A 27,817-nucleotide genomic window follows, 5' to 3' on the forward strand; every position below is an offset into this window, starting at 1 on the left:
ACTAAATATAATTGAAGACAACAATTTAAAGGACTAAAACACCTTTATAAGGAAAGTAGTACTGTTTTAAATTAAAATCCTAATTTAAATTATTTCTAAAAATAACCAAATAAATCTACTGTGACAACAATCTGACATGTGACTAGGAGAAAAAAGAATTAAATTGAAACCTATTTTCAAACTCAAATTATTCACAATCTAGGGTATGAAGAAAATTTGAACAAATTCATATTTAAATCATTCAAATTTTGAAAACTAATGGCACAAACAGAAACTAGACAAAATTTGAATCTAATGCAAAATGAATCACTCAAAAACATCAAATATCCTAAAAGATATAAGCAATTTAAAACAGAAAAACAAATGGAAAACAAAAACAAATTTCAGAACCCCTTTAGTCCCGGTTTGAGACACGAACCGGGACTAAAGATCATCGCACCCTTTAGTCCCGGTTGGTGTCTAAACCGGACTAAAGGTCTAATCTTTAGTCCCGGTTTGAGACACGAACCGGGACTAAAGGGGTGTTTAGTCCCGGTTCGTGTTTTCAAAACCGGGACTAAAGGTCCCATTTGAACCGGGACTAATGCCTTCCCGACGCCCTACACGCTCGAACCGGGACTAATGCTCACATTAGTCCCGGTTCGTAATGCAACCGGCACTAAAGGAGATCCAAGGCTCCTACCAAGGACAAGATCTTCGGGCTGGCTTCTTTGTCGTGATAGGTTTAGCAAGATGGCGAACTTACATCGCAAGACCATCTCTCCTCTGACTCGGACTGTCCGCAGTGCGACATCACTCATGAGGATGCGACGCACCTCGCCATCCTTCGCCGACGCGCGGCACAGGTCTGGTCCCTCTTGGGGCTGCAACCACCTCACTCCATCAACCTCGTTGGAATACCACAACGCCGGTCGGCCTCAACATCAACATTTGGCCCACTGTCGCCCTCGCCATCCTCTGGAAGCTCCGGGCCTCCAGGAGCGCTCGTGTCTTTCGCAACGAGCTACACTCTCCCATAGATACTCGTCGCAACATTATTGCAGACTTTACGTTTGGATCCTTCAGATTTAAGGACCCCATGAGTAGGGGAGGCTGCAGTGTCTTGGTGCCTATACCTCTCCTCTCGTTGTATTCCGTGATGTAACTTGCCATTTGAGCCTTTGAGTGATATATACAGCGCCCCCGTGATTGTTGGGAAATACTCCCTCCATCCCAAAATAACTGTGTCAAACTTGGTACAACTTTACACTAAAGTTTAATACAAAGTTGAGACACTTATATTGGGATAGAGGGAGTAATAATTTCCCAAGCATTTAAAACAGCTAAGCATGCAAGATTGGGTCCACTAATTACAAAACAGTAAAACTGAGCTAGCTAGGAGCCTCCACAATGCTTCGATGTTGCTGGCCGTTCGATGCATCCATAGTACGTTCTATGGGCGTCTTCATTTGCCTTTTGGGCCGCTGCTCCGCAGAACTAGCTAGGCCGGCCGTTGGTTTGTCTGTCCGGGATCTTGCCATACGACTAGTGCACTGGTTTGAGTAGCCCGTTTTAAACGTCTATTCTCATCCCCCCCACCAGCACCCACGAAGCCATGTCCTTTCCTCTCCTCTCTGCTCATCCACCATCGCCGTCGCCGTTCGCTCTCACGTCTGCCATCCCATGACCGGCGAAGCACCGAAGATGAAGTAAGGTAGCGAGCGACAAATGTGACTGGGCGAGGAGGTGTGGTTGTCCGTAAGGGCATGTCACAGAACTCGCCATGACCAGTGGGGTGAGGACGCGACGCGACGCTTGTTCTGGTGGGTACCCCGTGGACCTATTCCGTTGCACAATTTCGCACCCAGTGCGGGAGGCAAGTGACACTAAGCATTGGTGTGACGGAGTGGTTTCCTCATCGAGTATGACTAGAGCTTACATAGATTGACTCGTGTTGAGTCCATTGGGATCCGCCCCATCATTTCATATCAGGAGGACGCCGAGCTCGTCCGAGTGGTGGGGCACCAGGACAGATCATTGGTGAGCACATCTTTAGGTTTGTTGAACTTGGTTAGGAATTTATTAATAATTTCACTTCGATTGATAAACAACTACTCCCTCCGTAAACCCAATATAAGAGCGTTTAGATCACTACTAGTGATCTAAACGCTCTTGTATTAGTTTACAGAGGGAGTGGTTACATGACAGATTGAGAGACCAATTGGCAAACTATAAGCGGAGACTCCATCGACTTCTCAGTGATGTTGGGACAGGAGGAAGGGAATAACATGGGTAACTCGAATGGGAAAAGGTCTATGGTGCCACTGTCCTACTGCTCATGTCTTGGTTTGCAGATCGACACACCAGTACCCACGCAGCTTCCTGTGTCTGGTCGTACTTTCTGCAGAATGAATTTTTCTTAAGATTGGTACTTAGAACATGTACCAAATAAAAGGAACACTTAGAAAGTGGGTTACAAGAGCTGAAGCTCATGGCAAAGAATTTCTAGGTACTATTTTTCTCTACTTCTCCATTAATCTACATGAAACAAGCCCACCCCTAATAAGTGTACACCTCAATCAGTGCTAGAAGTTATGGAGGAGGTTGGAAAAATAGGATATTGTTTTGATGGCCATAGGAATGATAGAAATATCAGTAGAAAATGTATGTGTGAATAAACCAACCTTGGGGTCTTTGATCGAATAGGAAATGCGGGGCAAAGACCATTCGCCCCTTACCATGTTATCTTTTACTACTTTGATTAAATCATGTCATTGTTCAGGCAAATTAATCATAACACAATGATTCAACTTCGAGGTGGTGTTAGTTAATAATCAGGTGTGTTCGCTTAGGTAAGTAGGGTTAAATCTTGCCTTGTGCACTTTCTTCCAAAACTCTTGAATGGAAGTGAGGATTGGATGTTGCGCTTCATGCCAACCCAATGGACCATTTACTGTCAATATTGAGCAAGTAACCTGAAACGACGGCTGTTAAAATTATCTGTTCTCATTCTATGCTATGTGATACTGGTTTTTATGTGAAAGCGCTAGAATCTCATTATTCTATAATTGTCATGGTATATAGACGTACATGGAGCATTGATATTTTGTCCAGAAACCCCATTGAACATTGATTTTGTGCAATCCGCCACCTAAACCTTTGAACGCACCCAGGAATTCGAACAAGTATTTAGTTTTAGACCATTTAAATTTCACTGTCACTTGTTCTTCCTTAAGACGAACGGGCACAGCAACGTGCGCCTTTATGTTCTGGTTACTCTAGTAAAAAAAAAGAGACTCGGCTGGGTGGCTCTTGGGCCTTGAAACCCGGATGGAGGGAGCTGTATTCTGTCTGTATTCTAAACATAAACATAGAGCCGGAGTTTGTTTTGCAGACACATAGCAAGGGTTGAAGGAAAAAAACAATTAAGATAATCTAGCCAGCAAGCTTGTCGTCTATCTATAATTCTATATTAGGTAGGGAGAACAAGTCGATGGATCCATGCCACAAATTTTATTTTGATTGTTATATGGCCACAACTAAATTAGGTAGCTCCTTCTCAACTGCCTGCGCTGAAATTGGCCGAGCTACTAAAAATAGGCGTCCAAAAGCAAGCAAGCATGCATGCGGTGCTATCTATCTATCTATCTATCTATCTATCTATCTCTATCTGGTGTATGTGTATGCCTATATAAGAAGGGGAACACCAGCTAGCTAATTTGCTCTCTCGCTGCAAGTGCGCACACACCCACCCACCTGACCAAATATATCCATCATACAACAATAAGATCATCCATTCATCGACTACCATGGCCATTTCTCTGCTGCCTTACACCGCCTCGGCTCTGCTTGCCATCATCATCGCCGTCGCCATCGCTGTTGCCCCTGCAGTTGTCCGGTCGGACCCAGAGCCTGGGCCCAGCATTGAAGCCATCAACGCCACATGCGCGACTGCTTCGTACAAATTTGAGTGCACCCATCTGCTACTAAACAACCCTGGATGTCAGGACGCCTCAAGTGAAGGATGTGATCGCAATGTCAGTCCAAGTCGTCGCCAAGAAGGCGGCGGAGGCGGCCGCATTCGCCAAGGCCATCAAGAAACCCTCCAAGTGCGTCACCGACTGCCTCGACGACCTCGCCGTACTATCCAAGCACATCAAGACGCTCCCGGCGACGCTCGAAACCGCCAACGACGCGGGCTTCTTTGAGCAATTTGACAAAAAGAGGAAATGTTACGGAGATTGTTGCTCGGACAACTCCTCGGTCGAGGAATGCAACGCACAGAGCCAAATCGGTGGGGTGTTTGACGCTCTTCGTGTCACTGATGACCTGTTGATGAGGAGGGCGTATTTTAGGAAGCAGCAGCTTGACAACAAAACAACATCACCTAACTCTAACTGAAGAGGACAACCGGTGTGATTTGCTCTTACATTGATATCGCATGCATATGAATAATGGTCCAATGGAATTGGGAGCGGAGTAGGAAGCTCATGTTGCCTTTATGCATGTATAATAATCATGCCTGCCTGCATGGCCTGCTAGCTGTTGGTCCAATGCCTGGCTGCCTGCCTGCCTGAACTGGCGTCAGTTTCCAGTTTGTTTTTGCAATATGTGATAACTCTTCTGTATTGTGCATTCCATTTCTTCGAGTGAAAGATAAATTTGTTGGCTATGATTTTTATTTACATCTAAAATCATGCACTCTAGCTAGAAATCTCTGTCACCTTTAGAGCTCCGTACGTGTTCTCCGTTTGTTGGCTGTTAACCGAGGCAGACGACGGCAGCGCCCTCGGGTGCCGCTTTCTCCTTGAACATGTCGTCTACGCATGGTGTTCGCCCTTCCAGCCACCTGGATAACTCTGAGGAAAACCTCATATCTCGGGATCAAACTAGGGTGGCGTTTCTGCCGCATGCCCCCCCTTGGGCTTGTTGGAGTTAATCACGACATACCCTCCAAAGCTGGTGGTGTCCACTTCGTGTACAAGCATGTATCCGATTAGTACTAGAGTATGAGTTAGTCTAGGAGTAGGATTGCACTAGATAGCTTATCCTGTAGTACTATTTATATGTACGTACCCTGGCTTGTAACACCACCGTGATTTGAGTTGATCAATTAAAGCAATAAGGCTCGAGACGAGCCTTTGGCAATACATCAGTCTCGCGTGCGTTTGTGTTGTTCCGGCCGGCTGGCCGCTGTGTGCGTACGTGAGATACTAGTTGATCAAAGGAATCGATCAAGCTAGTACGTGGTGTTGCTAGCTTACAACGGTGCATCTCGGCGTAAAGCACCTCGTCGACTTCGTCAGCAAGCTTCGTTCGTCATCGTCGTTCCTCGTCGGTCGTATCATCATCGCTGGGAAGTACTCGACATTGGGACTGGGCCAAAATTTGGTATCAGAGCAAGGTTGATCTTCTAGTAACGGAAGGTCATGGTGGGCGAGGAGATCGTGGAAGCGTCCGACGCGGGTAAAGTACTTGCCGTGCCCGGTTCGTCGTACCCAAGGTTTGATCGTGAGAACTTCAGGGTCTGGAAGGCCCTCATGGAGTGTGGTCTCCGCGGCCAACGAGCTATGGGACGCGGTCGACCCAGGAGGTGACGCGTTTAAGAAGGACGGAGCTGAGCACCGGAAGGATCGGCAGGCGGCGTCGGCGATTTACTCGGTGATGCCGATGGATGTCCTACAACACCTAATTGCCAAAGAAACGGCGAAAGAGGCGTGGGATACTTTGAAGCTCATGTTCGAGGGACACACCCACGTCAAGCAACCCAATCTTCAAACTCTCCTAAGGAACTATGAGACTTTGGTCATGGGCGACGATGAGACCGTCGACGCGTTCGCTTCACGGGTGGCAACTCTCGTCAATCGTATTCGCGCGCTTGGAGAAAACCTCACGGAGACCTCGGTTGTCCGATGGTTCTTGCGTGCAGCCCCTCCCCGGTACCTGCAAATTGTCACGGCGATCGAGCAGTGCGTCGATCTCGCGACTCTCTCCATCGACGATCTTGTCGGACGGTACAAGGCTCACGATGAGCGGATGCGGTACAGTCTTGGGGACGGGAGGAATGGCGAGCTTGTGATGCTCACAAGGGCGCAGTGGGTCGCTTTGTCAAAGGAAAAGCAAGGCGGATCCACGAGCAGCAGCAAGAAGAAGGGGAAGCAGCGATCGGCGAGAAAGAACTTTGCCGACTCGGACGATGAGGCTGCACCACCGAGGAGAAAGTTTGACATCAGCAAAGTGAGGTGTTATAACTGTGGCCTCCTCGGTCACTTCAAGGCTGACTGCGAGGAAGCACCGAAGCAGAAGGCGCTCATTGCCCAGCAAGGAGATGATGGTGACATGATGTTGATGTGTAAACTGGTGGACGAGGAGGATCCAGATTCTCAAGCGTTGACTAAAGAAATTGTCGAGCTTGCGGAAGAAAAAGTTTTCCATCATGATCGTGATTCGGAAACCTGTGTCGAAGCTACAGATGCGGGGAGTGATTCCGAAACTTATGTCAGTGCTATGGACGATTGACCCGGTAAAGGTGAAAAGGAGTGGGCGATGGTGTCTATCAAGTGCCGAGGAACCGGCAAAATCTGAGGACGCAAATATGATGGAGTATTGGCGCCAGGCTATGAAAGAAGAGTTGAGGTCGATCCACGACAACAATGCATGGGAGCTTGTGGATCTTCCCAACAATGAAAAAGCTATGGAGCTCAAGTGGGAATTTAAGGTCAAGAAAGATGTTGAAGGGTGCATGAAGCACAAAGCGAGGTTTGTAGCCAAAGAGTATGTGCAAGAGGAAGGTGTGGACTTCGAAGATATTCGGATGTAGCTTTTCGAGTAGATGATTTTTCATATAAAAAACTTTTTAATCCGAGTTCGTATGCAAAAGTTATGCCCATTTTACAAATTCCAGAGAGATTTTGCAAATAAAGTCGAAATTCATATTTGTAAATTTTCCCAACAACTAGACCACATATCACATGGGAAACTTATTTTATTTTATTTTATTTGACATTTCCATCATTTTCTTTTGTTTTTTCTAAAACTGAAAAGGCGGTCCACCGGGGGGGGGGGGGGTAGAGCTTGAAAATGGGACCTTTAGTACCGGTTCGTGCCACGAACCGGTACTAATGCCTCAAAGCCCATTAGTCCCGGTTGGTGCCACCAACCGGGACTAATGGGCATCGCACCCTTTAGTCCCGGTTCATGGCATCAACCAAGACTAAAGGGCCTAGGTGAACCGGGACTAACGCCTTAGCCGCACGAACCGGGACCAATGCTCACATTAGTGCCGGTTCATGACTGAACCGGGACTAATGTGAATACTGCCCTGTGACCAAAGCCCTGTTTTCTACTAGTGTACTTCAGCCTGAGCACGCTTCACTTCCGAGTTCTAATCCCCCTTGTTTCCAAGTCCGCACTTGTTGTTTTCTTGACAATAGTAAGCTGTCAATCTGATTAACCCTTAGGAGTTGAACTTGAGCATGAAATCACAGGTTTCACCGTTTGAGTTTGAAACTATTATTCTTAAAACCAATAATTACTTAGTAACACTAATATTCTCTTGAATAAGTAGTTTGTCCATCGTTTGACCAAAAATTCAAAAAAACATAAATTTGAGGATAACATTTTTTCCTTTGAGAATTTCAGGATTCTTAAAATTTGCAAAATGGCCTATGGCCGTCCAAATCAGATCCAGATTATCCTGCTGAATATTTTGATATATTATACTTTTTTCGACATCGTATGCAAAAGTTATAGCCGTTTTACTTTTTCATAACACTTTTTTGCAAAACATGTCCAAATTAAGTTTTTTTATTTTCCTAACTAGTAGATGTTGTAACATAACTACAACTCGAAGGATTTTCATTTTTGAAGTTTTTATTATTTTCTTTCATTTTTTTCAAAACTAAAATGGCGATACACGCTTGGGGGAGGGGGGGGGGGTGGTAGAGTTTGAACACCTTTAGTCCGGGATGGTGTCCATCCAATCCTACCGTCGAAGCCAGAGTCACAACTAAGGTTAACCAAGCCAGAGTCACGTTCTATTAAAGTGGCAAAAAGAACTAATTTTTAACTAAATATAATTGAAGACAACAATTAAAGGACTAAAACACCTTTATAAGGAAAGTAGTACTGTTTTAATTAAAATCCTAATTTAAATTATTCTAAAAATAACCAAATAAATCTTACTGTGACAACAATCTGACATGTGACTAGGAGAAAAAAGAATTAAATTGAAACCTATTTTCAAACTCAAATTATTCACAATCTAGGGTATGAAGAAAATTTGAACAAATTCATATTTAAATCATTCAAATTTGAAAACTAATGGCACAAACAGAAACTAGACAAAATTTGAATCTAATGCAAAATGAATCACTCAAAAACATCAAATATCCTAAAAGATATAAGCAATTTAAAACAGAAAACAAATGGAAAAACAAAAAACAAATTTCAGAACCCCTTTAGTCCCGGTTTGAGACACGAACCGGGACTAAAGATCATCGCACCCTTTAGTCCCGGTTGGTGTCTAAACCGGGACTAAAGGTCTAATCTTTAGTCCCGGTTTGAGACACGAACCGGGACTAAAGGGTGTTTAGTCCCGGTTCGTGTTTCAAACCGGGACTAAAGGTCCCATTTGAACCGGGACTAATGCCTTCCCGACGCCCTACACGCTCGAACCGGGACTAATGCTCACATTAGTCCCGGTTCGTAATGCAACCGGCACTAAAGGGAGATCCAAGGCTCCTACCAAGGACAAGATCTTCGGCTGGCTTCTTTGTCGTGATAGGTTTAGCAAGATGGCGAACTTACATCGCAAGACCATCTCTCCTCTGACTCGGACTGTCCGCAGTGCGACATCACTCATGAGGATGCGACGCACCTCGCCATCCTTCGCCGACGCGCGGCACAGGTCTGGTCCCTCTTGGGGCTGCAACCACCTCACTCCATCAACCTCGTTTGGAATACCACAACGCCGGTCGGCCTCAACATCAACATTTGGCCCACTGTCGCCCTCGCCATCCTCTGGAAGCTCCGGGCCTCCAGGAGCGCTCGTGTCTTTCGCAACGAGCTACACTCTCCCATAGATACTCGTCGCAACATTATTGCAGACTTTACGTTTGGATCCTTCAGATTTAAGGACCCCATGAGTAGGGAGGCTGCAGTGTCTTGGTGCCTATACCTCTCCTCTCGTTGTATTCCGTGATGTAACTTGCCATTTGAGCCTTTGAGTGATATATACAGCGCCCCCGTGATTGTTGGGAAATACTCCCTCCATCCCAAAATAACTGTGTCAAACTTGGTACAACTTTACACTAAAGTTAATACAAAGTTGAGACACTTATATTGGGATAGAGGGAGTAATAATTTCCAAGCATTTAAAACAGCTAAGCATGCAAGATTGGTCCCACTAATTACAAAACAGTAAAACTGAGCTAGCTAGGAGCCTCCACAATGCTTCGATGTTGCTGGCCGTTCGATGCATCCATATTACGTTCTATGGGCGTCTTCATTTGCCTTTTGGGCCGCTGCTCCGCAGAACTAGCTAGGCTGGCCGTGGTTTGTCTGTCCGGGATCTCGCATACGACTAGTGCACTGGTTTGAGTAGCCCGTTTAAACGTCTATTCTCATCCCCCCACCAGCACCCACGAAGCCATGTCCTTTCCTCTCCTCTCTGCTCATCCACCATCGCCGTCGCCGTTCGCCTCACGTCTGCCATCCCCATGACCGGCGAGCAGCGAAGATGAAGTAAGGTAGCGAGCGACAAATGTGACTGGGCGAGGAGGTGTGGTTGTCCGTAAGGGCATGTCACAGAACTCGCCATGACCAGTGGGGTGGAGGACGCGACGCGACGCTGTTCTGGTGGGTACCCCGTGGACCTATTCCGTTGCACAATTTCGCAGCCAGTGCGGGAGGGCAGTGACACTAAGCATTGGTGTGACGGAGTGGTTTCTCATGGACTATGACTAGAGCTTACATAGATTGACTCGTGTTGAGTCCATGTGGATCCGCCCCATCATTTTCATATCAGGAGGACGCCGAGCTCGTCCGAGTGGTGGGGCACCAGGACAGATCAATTGGTGAGCACATCTTTAGGTTTGCTGAACTTGGTTTAGGAATTTATTAATAATTTTCACTTCGATTGATAAACAACTACTCCCTCCGTAAACCAATATAAGAGCGTTTAGATCACTACTAGTGATCTAAACGCTCTTGTATTAGTTTACAGAGGGAGTGGTTACATGACAGATTGAGAGACCAATTGGCAAACTATAAGCGGAGACTCCATCGACTTCTCAGTGATGTTGGGACAGGAGGAAGGGAATAACATGGGTAACTCGAATGGGAAAAGGTCTATGGTGCCACTGTCCTACTGCTCATGTCTTGGTTTGCAGATCGACACACCAGTACCCACGCAGCTTCCTGTGTCTGGTCGTACTTTCTGCAGAATGAATTTTTCTTAAGATTGGTACTTAGAACATGTACCAAATAAAAGGAACACTTAGAAAGTGGGTTACAAGAGCTGAAGCTCATGGCAAAGAATTTCTAGGTACTATTTTTCTCTACTTCTCCATTAATCTACATGAAACAAGCCCACCCCTAATAAGTGTACACCTCAATCAGTGCTAGAAGTTATGGAGGAGGTTGGAAAATAGGATATTGTTTTTGATGGCCATAGGAATGATAGAAATATCAGTAGAAAATGTATGTGTGAATAAACCAACCTTGGGGTCTTTGATCGAATAGGAAATGCGGGGCAAAGACCATTCGCCCCTTACCATGTTATCTTTTACTACTTTGATTAAATCATGTCATTGTTCAGGCAAATTAATCATAACACAATGATTCAACTTCGAGGTGGTGTTAGTTAATAATCAGGTGTGTTCGCTTAGGTAAGTAGGGTTAAATCTTGCCTTGTGCACTTTCTTCCAAAACTCTTGAATGGAAGTGAGGATTGGATGTTGCGCTTCATGCCAACCCAATGGACCATTTACTGTCAATATTGAGCAAGTAACCTGAAACGACGGCTGTAAAATTATCTGTTCTCATTCTATGCTATGTGATACTGGTTTTTATGTGAAAGCGCTAGAATCTCATTATTCTATAATTGTCATGGTATATAGACGTACATGGAGCATTGATATTTTGTCCAGAAACCCCATTGAACATTGATTTTGTGCAATCCGCCACCTAAACCTTTGAACGCACCCAGGAATTCGAACAAGTATTTAGTTTTAGACCATTTAAATTTCACTGTCACTTGTTCTTCCCTTAAGACGAACGGGCACAGCAACGTGCGCCTTTATGTTCTGGTTACTCTAGTAAAAAAAAAGAGACTCGGCTGGGTGGCTCTTGGGCCTTGAAACCCGGATGGAGGGAGCTGTATTCTGTCTGTATTCTAAACATAAACATAGAGCCGGAGTTTGTTTTGCAGACACATAGCAAGGGTTGAAGGAAAAAAACAATTAAGATAATCTAGCCAGCAAGCTTGTCGTCTATCTATAATTCTATATTAGGTAGGGAGAACAAGTCGATGGATCCATGGCCACAAATTTTATTTTGATTGTTATATGGCCACAACTAAATTAGGTAGCTCCTTCTCAACTGCCTGCGCTGAAATTGGCCGAGCTACTAAAAATAGGCGTCCAAAAGCAAGCAAGCATGCATGCGGTGCTATCTATCTATTTATCTATCTATCTATCTATCTATCTGGTGTATGTGTATGCCTATATAAGAAGGGGAACACCAGCTAGCTAATTTGCTCTCTCGCTGCAAGTGCGCACACACCCACCCACCTGACCAAATATATCTATCATACAACAATAAGATCATCCATTCATCGACTACCATGGCCATTTCTCTGCTGCCTTACACCGCCTCGGCTCTGCTTGCCATCATCATCGCCGTCGCCATCGCTGTTGCCCCTGCAGTTGTCCGGTCGGACCCAGAGCCTGGGCCCAGCATTGAAGCCATCAACGCCACATGCGCGACTGCTTCGTACAAATTTGAGTGCACCCATCTGCTACTAAACAACCTGGATGTCAGGACGCCTCAAGTGAAGGATGTGATCGCAATGTCAGTCCAAGTCGTCGCCAAGAAGGCGGCGGAGGCGGCCGCATTCGCCAAGGCCATCAAGAAACCCTCCAAGTGCGTCACCGACTGCCTCGACGACCTCGCCGTACTATCCAAGCACATCAAGACGCTCCCGGCGACGCTCGAAACCGCCAACGACGCGGGCTTCTTTGAGCAATTTGACAAAAAGAGGAAATGTTACGGAGATTGTTGCTCGGACAACTCCTCGGTCGAGGAATGCAACGCACAGAGCCAAATCGGTGGGGTGTTTGACGCTCTTCGTGTCACTGATGACCTGTTGATGAGGAGGGCGTATTTTAGGAAGCAGCAGCTTGACAACAAAACAACATCACCTAACTCTAACTGAAGAGGACAACCGGTGTGATTTGCTCTTACATTGATATCGCATGCATATGAATAATGGTCCAATGGAATTGGGAGCGGAGTAGGAAGCTCATGTTGCCTTTATGCATGTATAATAATCATGCCTGCCTGCATGGCCTGCTAGCTGTTGGTCCAATGCCTGGCTGCCTGCCTGCCTGAACTGGCGTCAGTTTCCAGTTTGTTTTTGCAATATGTGATAACTCTTCTGTATTGTGCATTCCATTTCTTCGAGTGAAAGATAAATTTGTTGGCTATGATTTTTATTTACATCTAAAATCATGCACTCTAGCTAGAAATCTCTGTCACCTTTAGAGCTCCGTACGTGTTCTCCGTTTGTTGGCTGTTAACCGAGGCAGACGACGGCAGCGCCCTCGGGTGCCGCTTTCTCCTTGAACATGTCGTCTACGCATGGTGTTCGCCCTTCCAGCCACCTGGATAACTCTGAGGAAAACCTCATATCTCGGGATCAAACTAGGGTGGCGTTTCTGCCGCATGCCCCCCCTTGGGCTTGTTGGAGTTAATCACGACATACCCTCCAAAGCTGGTGGTGTCCACTTCGTGTACAAGCATGTATCCGATTAGTACTAGAGTATGAGTTAGTCTAGGAGTAGGATTGCACTAGATAGCTTATCCTGTAGTACTATTTATATGTACGTACCCTGGCTTGTAACACCACCGTGATTTGAGTTGATCAATAAAGCAATAAGGCTCGAGACGAGCCTTTGGCAATACATCAGTCTCGCGTGCGTTTGTGTTGTTCCGGCCGGCTGGCCGCTGTGTGCGTACGTGAGATACTAGTTGATCAAAGGAATCGATCAAGCTAGTACGTGGTGTTGCTAGCTTACAACGGTGCATCTCGGCGTAAAGCACCTCGTCGACTTCGTCAGCAAGCTTCGTTCGTCATCGTCGTTCCTCGTCGGTCGTATCATCATCGCTGGGAAGTACTCGACATTGGGACTGGGCCAAAATTTGGTATCAGAGCAAGGTTGATCTTCTAGTAACGGAAGGTCATGGTGGGCGAGGAGATCGTGGAAGCGTCCGACGCGGCTAAAGTACTTGCCGTGCCCGGTTCGTCGTACCCAAGGTTTGATCGTGAGAACTTCAGGGTCTGGAAGGCCCTCATGGAGTGTGGTCTCCGCGCCAACGAGCTATGGGACGCGGTCGACCCAGGAGGTGACGCGTTTAAGAAGGACGGAGCTGAGCACCGGAAGGATCGGCAGGCGGCGTCGGCGATTTACTCGGTGATGCCGATGGATGTCCTACAACACCTAATTGCCAAAGAAACGGCGAAAGAGGCGTGGGATACTTTGAAGCTCATGTTCGAGGGACACACCCACGTCAAGCAACCCAATCTTCAAACTCTCCTAAGGAACTATGAGACTTTGGTCATGGGCGACGATGAGACCGTCGACGCGTTCGCTTCACGGGTGGCAACTCTCGTCAATCGTATTCGCGCGCTTGGAGAAAACCTCACGGAGACCTCGGTTGTCCGATGGTTCTTGCGTGCAGCCCCTCCCCGGTACCTGCAAATTGTCACGGCGATCGAGCAGTGCGTCGATCTCGCGACTCTCTCCATCGACGATCTTGTCGGACGGTACAAGGCTCACGATGAGCGGATGCGGTACAGTCTTGGGGACGGGAGGAATGGCGAGCTTGTGATGCTCACAAGGGCGCAGTGGGTCGCTTTGTCAAAGGAAAAGCAAGGCGGATCCACGAGCAGCAGCAAGAAGAAGGGGAAGCAGCGATCGGCGAGAAAGAACTTTGCCGACTCGGACGATGAGGCTGCACCACCGAGGAGAAAGTTTGACATCAGCAAAGTGAGGTGTTATAACTGTGGCCTCCTCGGTCACTTCAAGGCTGACTGCGAGGAAGCACCGAAGCAGAAGGCGCTCATTGCCCAGCAAGGAGATGATGGTGACATGATGTTGATGTGTAAACTGGTGGACGAGGAGGATCCAGATTCTCAAGCGTTGACTAAAGAAATTGTCGAGCTTGCGGAAGAAAAAGTTTTCCATCATGATCGTGATTCGGAAACCTGTGTCGAAGCTACAGATGCGGGGAGTGATTCCGAAACTTATGTCAGTGCTATGGACGATTGACCCGGTAAAGGTGAAAAGGAGTGGGCGATGGTGTCTATCAAGTGCCGAGGAACCGGCAAAATCTGAGGACGCAAATATGATGGAGTATTGGCGCCAGGCTATGAAAGAAGAGTTGAGGTCGATCCACGACAACAATGCATGGGAGCTTGTGGATCTTCCCAACAATGAAAAAGCTATGGAGCTCAAGTGGGAATTTAAGGTCAAGAAAGATGTTGAAGGGTGCATGAAGCACAAAGCGAGGTTTGTAGCCAAAGAGTATGTGCAAGAGGAAGGTGTGGACTTCGAAGATATTCGGATGTAGCTTTTCGAGTAGATGATTTTTCATATAAAAAACTTTTTAATCCGAGTTCGTATGCAAAAGTTATGCCCATTTTACAAATTCCAGAGAGATTTTGCAAATAAAGTCGAAATTCATATTTGTAAATTTTCCCAACAACTAGACCACATATCACATGGGAAACTTATTTTATTTTATTTTATTTGACATTTCCATCATTTTCTTTTGTTTTTTCTAAAACTGAAAAGGCGGTCCACCGGGGGGGGGGGGGGTAGAGCTTGAAAATGGGACCTTTAGTACCGGTTCGTGCCACGAACCGGTACTAATGCCTCAAAGCCCATTAGTCCCGGTTGGTGCCACCAACCGGGACTAATGGGCATCGCACCCTTTAGTCCCGGTTCATGGCATCAACCAAGACTAAAGGGCCTAGGTGAACCGGGACTAACGCCTTAGCCGCACGAACCGGGACCAATGCTCACATTAGTGCCGGTTCATGACTGAACCGGGACTAATGTGAATACTGCCCTGTGACCAAAGCCCTGTTTTCTACTAGTGTACTTCAGCCTGAGCACGCTTCACTTCCGAGTTCTAATCCCCCTTGTTTCCAAGTCCGCACTTGTTGTTTTCTTGACAATAGTAAGCTGTCAATCTGATTAACCCTTAGGAGTTGAACTTGAGCATGAAATCACAGGTTTCACCGTTTGAGTTTGAAACTATTATTCTTAAAACCAATAATTACTTAGTAACACTAATATTCTCTTGAATAAGTAGTTTGTCCATCGTTTGACCAAAAATTCAAAAAAACATAAATTTGAGGATAACATTTTTTCCTTTGAGAATTTCAGGATTCTTAAAATTTGCAAAATGGCCTATGGCCGTCCAAATCAGATCCAGATTATCCTGCTGAATATTTTGATATATTATACTTTTTTCGACATCGTATGCAAAAGTTATAGCCGTTTTACTTTTTCATAACACTTTTTTGCAAAACATGTCCAAATTAAGTTTTTTTATTTTCCTAACTAGTAGATGTTGTAACATAACTACAACTCGAAGGATTTTCATTTTTGAAGTTTTTATTATTTTCTTTCATTTTTTTCAAAACTAAAATGGCGATACACGCTTGGGGGAGGGGGGGGGGGTGGTAGAGTTTGAACACCTTTAGTCCGGGATGGTGTCCATCCAATCCTACCGTCGAAGCCAGAGTCACAACTAAGGTTAACCAAGCCAGAGTCACGTTCTATTAAAGTGGCAAAAAGAACTAATTTTTAACTAAATATAATTGAAGACAACAATTAAAGGACTAAAACACCTTTATAAGGAAAGTAGTACTGTTTTAATTAAAATCCTAATTTAAATTATTCTAAAAATAACCAAATAAATCTTACTGTGACAACAATCTGACATGTGACTAGGAGAAAAAAGAATTAAATTGAAACCTATTTTCAAACTCAAATTATTCACAATCTAGGGTATGAAGAAAATTTGAACAAATTCATATTTAAATCATTCAAATTTGAAAACTAATGGCACAAACAGAAACTAGACAAAATTTGAATCTAATGCAAAATGAATCACTCAAAAACATCAAATATCCTAAAAGATATAAGCAATTTAAAACAGAAAACAAATGGAAAAACAAAAAACAAATTTCAGAACCCCTTTAGTCCCGGTTTGAGACACGAACCGGGACTAAAGATCATCGCACCCTTTAGTCCCGGTTGGTGTCTAAACCGGGACTAAAGGTCTAATCTTTAGTCCCGGTTTGAGACACGAACCGGGACTAAAGGGTGTTTAGTCCCGGTTCGTGTTTCAAACCGGGACTAAAGGTCCCATTTGAACCGGGACTAATGCCTTCCCGACGCCCTACACGCTCGAACCGGGACTAATGCTCACATTAGTCCCGGTTCGTAATGCAACCGGCACTAAAGGGAGATCCAAGGCTCCTACCAAGGACAAGATCTTCGGCTGGCTTCTTTGTCGTGATAGGTTTAGCAAGATGGCGAACTTACATCGCAAGACCATCTCTCCTCTGACTCGGACTGTCCGCAGTGCGACATCACTCATGAGGATGCGACGCACCTCGCCATCCTTCGCCGACGCGCGGCACAGGTCTGGTCCCTCTTGGGGCTGCAACCACCTCACTCCATCAACCTCGTTTGGAATACCACAACGCCGGTCGGCCTCAACATCAACATTTGGCCCACTGTCGCCCTCGCCATCCTCTGGAAGCTCCGGGCCTCCAGGAGCGCTCGTGTCTTTCGCAACGAGCTACACTCTCCCATAGATACTCGTCGCAACATTATTGCAGACTTTACGTTTGGATCCTTCAGATTTAAGGACCCCATGAGTAGGGAGGCTGCAGTGTCTTGGTGCCTATACCTCTCCTCTCGTTGTATTCCGTGATGTAACTTGCCATTTGAGCCTTTGAGTGATATATACAGCGCCCCCGTGATTGTTGGGAAATACTCCCTCCATCCCAAAATAACTGTGTCAAACTTGGTACAACTTTACACTAAAGTTAATACAAAGTTGAGACACTTATATTGGGATAGAGGGAGTAATAATTTCCAAGCATTTAAAACAGCTAAGCATGCAAGATTGGTCCCACTAATTACAAAACAGTAAAACTGAGCTAGCTAGGAGCCTCCACAATGCTTCGATGTTGCTGGCCGTTCGATGCATCCATAGTACGTTCTATGGGCGTCTTCATTTGCCTTTTGGGCCGCTGCTCCGCAGAACTAGCTAGGCCGGCCGTGGTTTGTCTGTCCGGGATCTTGCATACGACTAGTGCACTGGTTTGAGTAGCCCGTTTAAACGTCTATTCTCATCCCCCCCACCAGCACCCACGAAGCCATGTCCTTTCCTCTCCTCTCTGCTCATCCACCATCGCCGTCGCCGTTCGCCTCACGTCTGCCATCCCCATGACCGGCGAGCACCGAAGATGAAGTAAGGTAGCGAGCGACAAATGTGACTGGGCGAGGAGGTGTGGTTGTCCGTAAGGGCATGTCACAGAACTCGCCATGACCAGTGGGGTGGAGGACGCGACGCGACGCTGTTCTGGTGGGTACCCCGTGGACCTATTCCGTTGCACAATTTCGCACCCAGTGCGGGAGGGCAGTGACACTAAGCATTGGTGTGACGGAGTGGTTTCTCATCGAGTATGACTAGAGCTTACATAGATTGACTCGTGTTGAGTCCATGTGGATCCGCCCCATCATTTTCATATCAGGAGGACGCCGAGCTCGTCCGAGTGGTGGGGCACCAGGACAGATCAATTGGTGAGCACATCTTTAGGTTTGTTGAACTTGGTTTAGGAATTTATTAATAATTTTCACTTCGATTGATAAACAACTACTCCCTCCGTAAACCAATATAAGAGCGTTTAGATCACTACTAGTGATCTAAACGCTCTTGTATTAGTTTACAGAGGGAGTGGTTACATGACAGATTGAGAGACCAATTGGCAAACTATAAGCGGAGACTCCATCGACTTCTCAGTGATGTTGGGACAGGAGGAAGGGAATAACATGGGTAACTCGAATGGGAAAAGGTCTATGGTGCCACTGTCCTACTGCTCATGTCTTGGTTTGCAGATCGACACACCAGTACCCACGCAGCTTCCTGTGTCTGGTCGTACTTTCTGCAGAATGAATTTTTCTTAAGATTGGTACTTAGAACATGTACCAAATAAAAGGAACACTTAGAAAGTGGGTTACAAGAGCTGAAGCTCATGGCAAAGAATTTCTAGGTACTATTTTTTCTCTACTTCTCCATTAATCTACATGAAACAAGCCCACCCCTAATAAGTGTACACCTCAATCAGTGCTAGAAGTTATGGAGGAGGTTGGAAAATAGGATATTGTTTTTGATGGCCATAGGAATGATAGAAATATCAGTAGAAAATGTATGTGTGAATAAACCAACCTTGGGGTCTTTGATCGAATAGGAAATGCGGGGCAAAGACCATTCGCCCCTTACCATGTTATCTTTTACTACTTTGATTAAATCATGTCATTGTTCAGGCAAATTAATCATAACACAATGATTCAACTTCGAGGTGGTGTTAGTTAATAATCAGGTGTGTTCGCTTAGGTAAGTAGGGTTAAATCTTGCCTTGTGCACTTTCTTCCAAAACTCTTGAATGGAAGTGAGGATTGGATGTTGCGCTTCATGCCAACCCAATGGACCATTTACTGTCAATATTGAGCAAGTAACCTGAAACGACGGCTGTAAAATTATCTGTTCTCATTCTATGCTATGTGATACTGGTTTTTATGTGAAAGCGCTAGAATCTCATTATTCTATAATTGTCATGGTATATAGACGTACATGGAGCATTGATATTTTGTCCAGAAACCCCATTGAACATTGATTTTGTGCAATCCGCCACCTAAACCTTTGAACGCACCCAGGAATTCGAACAAGTATTTAGTTTTAGACCATTTAAATTTCACTGTCACTTGTTCTTCCCTTAAGACGAACGGGCACAGCAACGTGCGCCTTTATGTTCTGGTTACTCTAGTAAAAAAAAAGAGACTCGGCTGGGTGGCTCTTGGGCCTTGAAACCCGGATGGAGGGAGCTGTATTCTGTCTGTATTCTAAACATAAACATAGAGCCGGAGTTTGTTTTGCAGACACATAGCAAGGGTTGAAGGAAAAAAACAATTAAGATAATCTAGCCAGCAAGCTTGTCGTCTATCTATAATTCTATATTAGGTAGGGAGAACAAGTCGATGGATCCATGGCCACAAATTTTATTTTGATTGTTATATGGCCACAACTAAATTAGGTAGCTCCTTCTCAACTGCCTGCGCTGAAATTGGCCGAGCTACTAAAAATAGGCGTCCAAAAGCAAGCAAGCATGCATGCGGTGCTATCTATCTATCTATCTATCTATCTATCTATCTATCTGGTGTATGTGTATGCCTATATAAGAAGGGGAACACCAGCTAGCTAATTTGCTCTCTCGCTGCAAGTGCGCACACACCCACCCACCTGACCAAATATATCCATCATACAACAATAAGATCATCCATTCATCGACTACCATGGCCATTTCTCTGCTGCCTTACACCGCCTCGGCTCTGCTTGCCATCATCATCGCCGTCGCCATCGCTGTTGCCCCTGCAGTTGTCCGGTCGGACCCAGAGCCTGGGCCCAGCATTGAAGCCATCAACGCCACATGCGCGACTGCTTCGTACAAATTTGAGTGCACCCATCTGCTACTAAACAACCTGGATGTCAGGACGCCTCAAGTGAAGGATGTGATCGCAATGTCAGTCCAAGTCGTCGCCAAGAAGGCGGCGGAGGCGGCCGCATTCGCCAAGGCCATCAAGAAACCCTCCAAATGCGTCACCGACTGCCTCGACGACCTCGCCGTACTATCCAAGCACATCAAGACGCTCCTGGCGACGCTCGAAACCGCCAACGACGCGGGCTTCTTTGAGCAATTTGACAAAAAGAGCAAATGTCACGGAGATTGTTGCTCGGACAACTTCTCGGTCGAGGAATGCAACGCACAGAGCCAAATCGGTGGGGTGTTTGGCGATTTTCGTGTCACTGATGACCTGTTGATGAGGAGGGCGTATTTTAGGAAGCAACAGCTTGACAACAAAACAACATCACCTAACTCTAACTGAAGAGGACAGCCGGTGTGATTTGCTCTTATATTGATATCGCATGCATATGAATAATGGTCCAATGGAATTGGGAGCGGAGTAGGAAGCTCATGTTGCCTTTATGCATGTATAATAATCATGCCTGCCTGCATGGCCTGCTAGCTGTTGGTCCAATGCCTGGCTGCCTGCCTGCCTGAACTGGCGTCAGTTTCCAGTTTGTTTTTGCAATATATGATAACTCTTCTGTATTGTGCATTCCATTTCTTCGAGTGAAAGATAAATTCGTTGGCTATGATTTTTACTTACATCTAAAATCATGCACTCTAGCTAGAAATCTCTGTCACCTTTAGAGCTCCGTACGTGTTCTCCGTTTGTTGGCTGTTAACCGAGGCAGACGACGGCAGCGCCCTCGGGTGCCGCTTTCTCCTTGAACATGTCGTCTACGCATGGTGTTCGCCCTTCCAGCCACCTGGATAACTCTGAGGAAAACCTCATATCTCGGGATCAAACTAGGGTGGCGTTTCTGCCGCATGCCCCCCCTTGGGCTTGTTGGAGTTAATCACGACATACCCTCCAAAGCTGGTGGTGTCCACTTCGTGTACAAGCATGTATCCGATTAGTACTAGAGTATGAGTTAGTCTAGGAGTAGGATTGCACTAGATAGCTTATCCTGTAGTACTATTTATATGTACGTACCCTGGCTTGTAACACCACCGTGATTTGAGTTGATCAATAAAGAAATAAGGCTCGAGACGAGCCTTTGGCAATACATCAGTCTCGCGTGCGTTTGTGTTGTTCCGGCCGGCTGGCCGCTGTGTGCGTACGTGAGATACTAGTTGATCAAAGGAATCGATCAAGCTAGTACGTGGTGTTGCTAGCTTACAACGGTGCATCTCGGCGTAAAGCACCTCGTCGACTTCGTCAGCAAGCTTCGTTCGTCATCGTCGTTCCTCGTCGGTCGTATCATCATCGCTGGGAAGTACTCGACATTGGGACTGGGCCAAAATTTGGTATCAGAGCAAGGTTGATCTTCTAGTAACGGAAGGTCATGGTGGGCAAGGAGATCGTGGAAGCGTCCGACGCGGCTAAAGTACTTGCCGTGCCCGGTTCGTCGTACCCAAGGTTTGATCGTGAGAACTTCAGGGTCTGGAAGGCCCTCATGGAGTGTGGTCTCCGCGCCAACGAGCTATGGGACGCGGTCGACCCAGGAGGTGACGCGTTTAAGAAGGACGGAGCTGAGCACCGGAAGGATCGGCAGGCGGCGTCGGCGATTTACTCGGTGATGCCGATGGATGTCCTACAACACCTAATTGCCAAAGAAACGGCGAAAGAGGCGTGGGATACTTTGAAGCTCATGTTCGAGGGACACACCCACGTCAAGCAACCCAATCTTCAAACTCTCCTAAGGAACTATGAGACTTTGGTCATGGGCGACGATGAGACCGTCGACGCGTTCGCTTCACGGGTGGCAACTCTCGTCAATCGTATTCGCGCGCTTGGAGAAAACCTCACGGAGACCTCGGTTGTCCGATGGTTCTTGCGTGCAGCCCCTCCCCGGTACCTGCAAATTGTCACGGCGATCGAGCAGTGCGTCGATCTCGCGACTCTCTCCATCGACGATCTTGTCGGACGGTACAAGGCTCACGATGAGCGGATGCGGTACAGTCTTGGGGACGGGAGGAATGGCGAGCTTGTGATGCTCACAAGGGCGCAGTGGGTCGCTTTGTCAAAGGAAAAGCAAGGCGGATCCACGAGCAGCAGCAAGAAGAAGGGGAAGCAGCGATCGGCGAGAAAGAACTTTGCCGACTCGGACGATGAGGCTGCACCACCGAGGAGAAAGTTTGACATCAGCAAAGTGAGGTGTTATAACTGTGGCCTCCTCGGTCACTTCAAGGCTGACTGCGAGGAAGCACCGAAGCAGAAGGCGCTCATTGCCCAGCAAGGAGATGATGGTGACATGATGTTGATGTGTAAACTGGTGGACGAGGAGGATCCAGATTCTCAAGCGTTGACTAAAGAAATTGTCGAGCTTGCGGATGAAAAATTTTTCCATCATGATCGTGATTCGGAAACCTGTGTCGAAGCTACAGATGCGGGGAGTGATTCCGAAACTTATGTCAGTGCTATGGACGATTGACCCGGTAAAGGTGAAAAGGAGTGGGCGATGGTGTCTATCAAGTGCCGAGGAACCGGCAAAATCTGAGGACGCAAATATGATGGAGTATTGGCGCCAGGCTATGAAAGAAGAGTTGAGGTCGATCCACGACAACAATGCATGGGAGCTTGTGGATCTTCCCAACAATGAAAAAGCTATGGAGCTCAAGTGGGAATTTAAGGTCAAGAAAGATGTTGAAGGGTGCATGAAGCACAAAGCGAGGTTTGTAGCCAAAGAGTATGTGCAAGAGGAAGGTGTGGACTTCGAAGATATTCGGATGTAGCTTTTCGAGTAGATGATTTTTCATATAAAAAACTTTTTAATCCGAGTTCGTATGCAAAAGTTATGCCCATTTTACAAATTCCAGAGAGATTTTGCAAATAAAGTCGAAATTCATATTTGTAAATTTTCCCAACAACTAGACCACATATCACATGGGAAACTTATTTTATTTTATTTTATTTGACATTTCCATCATTTTATTTTGTTTTTTCTAAAACTGAAAAGGCGGTCCACCGGGGGGGGGGGGGGGTAGAGCTTGAAAATGGGACCTTTAGTACCGGTTCGTGCCACGAACCGGTACTAATGCCTCAAAGCCCATTAGTCCCGGTTGGTGCCACCAACCGGGACTAATGGGCATCGCACCCTTTAGTCCCGGTTCATGGCATCAACCGAGACTAAAGGGCCTAGGTGAACCGGGACTAACGCCTTAGCCGCACGAACCGGGACCAATGCTCACATTAGTGCCGGTTCATGACTGAACCGGGACTAATGTGAATACTGCCCTGTGACCAAAGCCCTGCTTTCTACTAGTGTACTTCAGCCTGAGCACGCTTCACTTCCGAGTTCTAATCCCCCTTGTTTCCAAGTCCGCACTTGTTGTTTTCTTGACAATAGTAAGCTGTCAATCTGATTAACCCTTAGGAGTTGAACTTGAGCATGAAATCACAGGTTTCACCGTTTGAGTTTGAAACTATTATTCTTAAAACCAATAATTACTTAGTAACACTAATATTCTCTTGAATAAGTAGTTTGTCCATCGTTTGACCAAAAATTCAAAAAAACATAAATTTGAGGATAACATTTTTTCCTTTGAGAATTTCAGGATTCTTAAAATTTGCAAAATGGCCTATGGCCGTCCAAATCAGATCCAGATTATCCTGCTGAATATTTTGATATATTATACTTTTTTCGACATCGTATGCAAAAGTTATAGCCGTTTTACTTTTTCATAACACTTTTTTGCAAAACATGTCCAAATTAAGTTTTTTTATTTTCCTAACTAGTAGATGTTGTAACATAACTACAACTCGAAGGATTTTCATTTTTGAAGTTTTTATTATTTTCTTTCATTTTTTTCAAAACTAAAATGGCGATACACGCTTGGGGGAGGGGGGGGGGGTGGTAGAGTTTGAACACCTTTAGTCCGGGATGGTGTCCATCCAATCCTACCGTCGAAGCCAGAGTCACAACTAAGGTTAACCAAGCCAGAGTCACGTTCTATTAAAGTGGCAAAAAGAACTAATTTTTAACTAAATATAATTGAAGACAACAATTAAAGGACTAAAACACCTTTATAAGGAAAGTAGTACTGTTTTAATTAAAATCCTAATTTAAATTATTCTAAAAATAACCAAATAAATCTTACTGTGACAACAATCTGACATGTGACTAGGAGAAAAAAGAATTAAATTGAAACCTATTTTCAAACTCAAATTATTCACAATCTAGGGTATGAAGAAAATTTGAACAAATTCATATTTAAATCATTCAAATTTGAAAACTAATGGCACAAACAGAAACTAGACAAAATTTGAATCTAATGCAAAATGAATCACTCAAAAACATCAAATATCCTAAAAGATATAAGCAATTTAAAACAGAAAACAAATGGAAAAACAAAAAACAAATTTCAGAACCCCTTTAGTCCCGGTTTGAGACACGAACCGGGACTAAAGATCATCAGTCCCGGTTTGAGACACGAACCGGGACTAAAGATCATCGCACCCTTTAGTCCCGGTTGGTGTCTAAACCGGGACTAAAGGTCTAATCTTTAGTCCCGGTTTGAGACACGAACCGGGACTAAAGGGTGTTTAGTCCCGGTTCGTGTTTCAAACCGGGACTAAAGGTCCCATTTGAACCGGGACTAATGCCTTCCCGACGCCCTACACGCTCGAACCGGGACTAATGCTCACATTAGTCCCGGTTCGTAATGCAACCGGCACTAAAGGGAGATCCAAGGCTCCTACCAAGGACAAGATCTTCGGCTGGCTTCTTTGTCGTGATAGGTTTAGCAAGATGGCGAACTTACATCGCAAGACCATCTCTCCTCTGACTCGGACTGTCCGCAGTGCGACATCACTCATGAGGATGCGACGCACCTCGCCATCCTTCGCCGACGCGCGGCACAGGTCTGGTCCCTCTTGGGGCTGCAACCACCTCACTCCATCAACCTCGTTTGGAATACCACAACGCCGGTCGGCCTCAACATCAACATTTGGCCCACTGTCGCCCTCGCCATCCTCTGGAAGCTCCGGGCCTCCAGGAGCGCTCGTGTCTTTCGCAACGAGCTACACTCTCCCATAGATACTCGTCGCAACATTATTGCAGACTTTACGTTTGGATCCTTCAGATTTAAGGACCCCATGAGTAGGGAGGCTGCAGTGTCTTGGTGCCTATACCTCTCCTCTCGTTGTATTCCGTGATGTAACTTGCCATTTGAGCCTTTGAGTGATATATACAGCGCCCCCGTGATTGTTGGGAAATACTCCCTCCATCCCAAAATAACTGTGTCAAACTTGGTACAACTTTACACTAAAGTTAATACAAAGTTGAGACACTTATATTGGGATAGAGGGAGTAATAATTTCCAAGCATTTAAAACAGCTAAGCATGCAAGATTGGTCCCACTAATTACAAAACAGTAAAACTGAGCTAGCTAGGAGCCTCCACAATGCTTCGATGTTGCTGGCCGTTCGATGCATCCATATTACGTTCTATGGGCGTCTTCATTTGCCTTTTGGGCCGCTGCTCCGCAGAACTAGCTAGGCCGGCCGTGGTTTGTCTGTCCGGGATCTCGCATACGACTAGTGCACTGGTTTGAGTAGCCCGTTTAAACGTCTATTCTCATCCCCCCACCAGCACCCACGAAGCCATGTCCTTTCCTCTCCTCTCTGCTCATCCACCATCGCCGTCGCCGTTCGCCTCACGTCTGCCATCCCCATGACCGGCGAGCAGCGAAGATGAAGTAAGGTAGCGAGCGACAAATGTGACTGGGCGAGGAGGTGTGGTTGTCCGTAAGGGCATGTCACAGAACTCGCCATGACCAGTGGGGTGGAGGACGCGACGCGACGCTGTTCTGGTGGGTACCCCGTGGACCTATTCCGTTGCACAATTTCGCAGCCAGTGCGGGAGGGCAGTGACACTAAGCATTGGTGTGACGGAGTGGTTTCTCATCGAGTATGACTAGAGCTTACATAGATTGACTCGTGTTGAGTCCATGTGGATCCGCCCCATCATTTTCATATCAGGAGGACGCCGAGCTCGTCCGAGTGGTGGGGCACCAGGACAGATCAATTGGTGAGCACATCTTTAGGTTTGGTGAACTTGGTTTAGGAATTTATTAATAATTTTCACTTCGATTGATAAACAACTACTCCCTCCGTAAACCAATATAAGAGCGTTTAGATCACTACTAGTGATCTAAACGCTCTTGTATTAGTTTACAGAGGGAGTGGTTACATGACAGATTGAGAGACCAATTGGCAAACTATAAGCGGAGACTCCATCGACTTCTCAGTGATGTTGGGACAGGAGGAAGGGAATAACATGGGTAACTCGAATGGGAAAAGGTCTATGGTGCCACTGTCCTACTGCTCATGTCTTGGTTTGCAGATCGACACACCAGTACCCACGCAGCTTCCTGTGTCTGGTCGTACTTTCTGCAGAATGAATTTTTCTTAAGATTGGTACTTAGAACATGTACCAAATAAAAGGAACACTTAGAAAGTGGGTTACAAGAGCTGAAGCTCATGGCAAAGAATTTCTAGGTACTATTTTTTCTCTACTTCTCCATTAATCTACATGAAACAAGCCCACCCCTAATAAGTGTACACCTCAATCAGTGCTAGAAGTTATGGAGGAGGTTGGAAAATAGGATATTGTTTTTGATGGCCATAGGAATGATAGAAATATCAGTAGAAAATGTATGTGTGAATAAACCAACCTTGGGGTCTTTGATCGAATAGGAAATGCGGGGCAAAGACCATTCGCCCCTTACCATGTTATCTTTTACTACTTTGATTAAATCATGTCATTGTTCAGGCAAATTAATCATAACACAATGATTCAACTTCGAGGTGGTGTTAGTTAATAATCAGGTGTGTTCGCTTAGGTAAGTAGGGTTAAATCTTGCCTTGTGCACTTTCTTCCAAAACTCTTGAATGGAAGTGAGGATTGGATGTTGCGCTTCATGCCAACCCAATGGACCATTTACTGTCAATATTGAGCAAGTAACCTGAAACGACGGCTGTAAAATTATCTGTTCTCATTCTATACTATGTGATACTGGTTTTTATGTGAAAGCGCTAGAATCTCATTATTCTATAATTGTCATGGTATATAGACGTACATGGAGCATTGATATTTTGTCCAGAAACCCCATTGAACATTGATTTTGTGCAATCCGCCACCTAAACCTTTGAACGCACCCAGGAATTCGAACAAGTATTTAGTTTTAGACCATTTAAATTTCACTGTCACTTGTTCTTCCCTTAAGACGAACGAGCACAGCAACGTGCGCCTTTATGTTCTGGTTACTCTAGTAAAAAAAAAGAGACTCGGCTGGGTGGCTCTTGGGCCTTGAAACCCGGATGGAGGGAGCTGTATTCTGTCTGTATTCTAAACATAAACATAGAGCCGGAGTTTGTTTTGCAGACACATAGCAAGGGTTGAAGGAAAAAAACAATTAAGATAATCTAGCCAGCAAGCTTGTCGTCTATCTATAATTCTATATTAGGTAGGGAGAACAAGTCGATGGATCCATGGCCATAAATTTTATTTTGATTGTTATATGGCCACAACTAAATTAGGTAGCTCCTTCTCAACTGCCTGCGCTGAAATTGGCCGAGCTACTAAAAATAGGCGTCCAAAAGCAAGCAAGCATGCATGCGGTGCTATCTATCTATCTATCTATCTATCTATCTATCTATCTGGTGTATGTGTATGCCTATAT

The 27,817-nt window shown here is 45.6% G+C and overlaps 2 protein-coding genes and 1 pseudogene across 2 annotated transcripts; all 3 read left to right on the top strand.

Moving 5' to 3' along the window:
• The first annotated feature begins 3,668 nt into the window (after window positions 1-3,668).
• On the top strand, window positions 3,669-4,651 carry LOC123179724 (uncharacterized; annotated as a pseudogene).
• Window positions 4,652-11,707: 7,056 nt separating this feature from the next.
• Window positions 11,708-12,686, top strand: LOC123179725 (uncharacterized). The gene has a single exon (XM_044591598.1). It carries the CDS (start codon window positions 11,825-11,827, stop codon window positions 12,413-12,415), a length of 591 nt encoding a protein of 196 aa, XP_044447533.1. The 5' UTR covers window positions 11,708-11,824; the 3' UTR covers window positions 12,416-12,686.
• A 7,060-nt stretch (window positions 12,687-19,746) lies between these two features.
• LOC123179726 (uncharacterized) lies at window positions 19,747-20,689 on the top strand. The gene has a single exon (XM_044591599.1). The coding sequence runs from the start codon at window positions 19,860-19,862 to the stop codon at window positions 20,448-20,450; it is 591 nt and encodes a 196-aa protein (XP_044447534.1). The 5' UTR covers window positions 19,747-19,859; the 3' UTR covers window positions 20,451-20,689.
• The last annotated feature ends 7,128 nt before the right edge of the window (window positions 20,690-27,817 follow it).

This window comes from Triticum aestivum, chromosome 1D, assembly GCF_018294505.1.
Source record: "Triticum aestivum cultivar Chinese Spring chromosome 1D, IWGSC CS RefSeq v2.1, whole genome shotgun sequence".
Taxonomy (NCBI): domain Eukaryota; kingdom Viridiplantae; phylum Streptophyta; class Magnoliopsida; order Poales; family Poaceae; genus Triticum; species Triticum aestivum.

Excerpts from the sequence above, each read along its gene's own strand:
- LOC123179725 (XM_044591598.1), top strand. The coding sequence starts at position 11,825 with ATGGCCATTTCTCTGCTGCCTTACACCGCCTCGGCTCTGCTTGCCATC.
- LOC123179726 (XM_044591599.1), top strand. The coding sequence starts at position 19,860 with ATGGCCATTTCTCTGCTGCCTTACACCGCCTCGGCTCTGCTTGCCATC.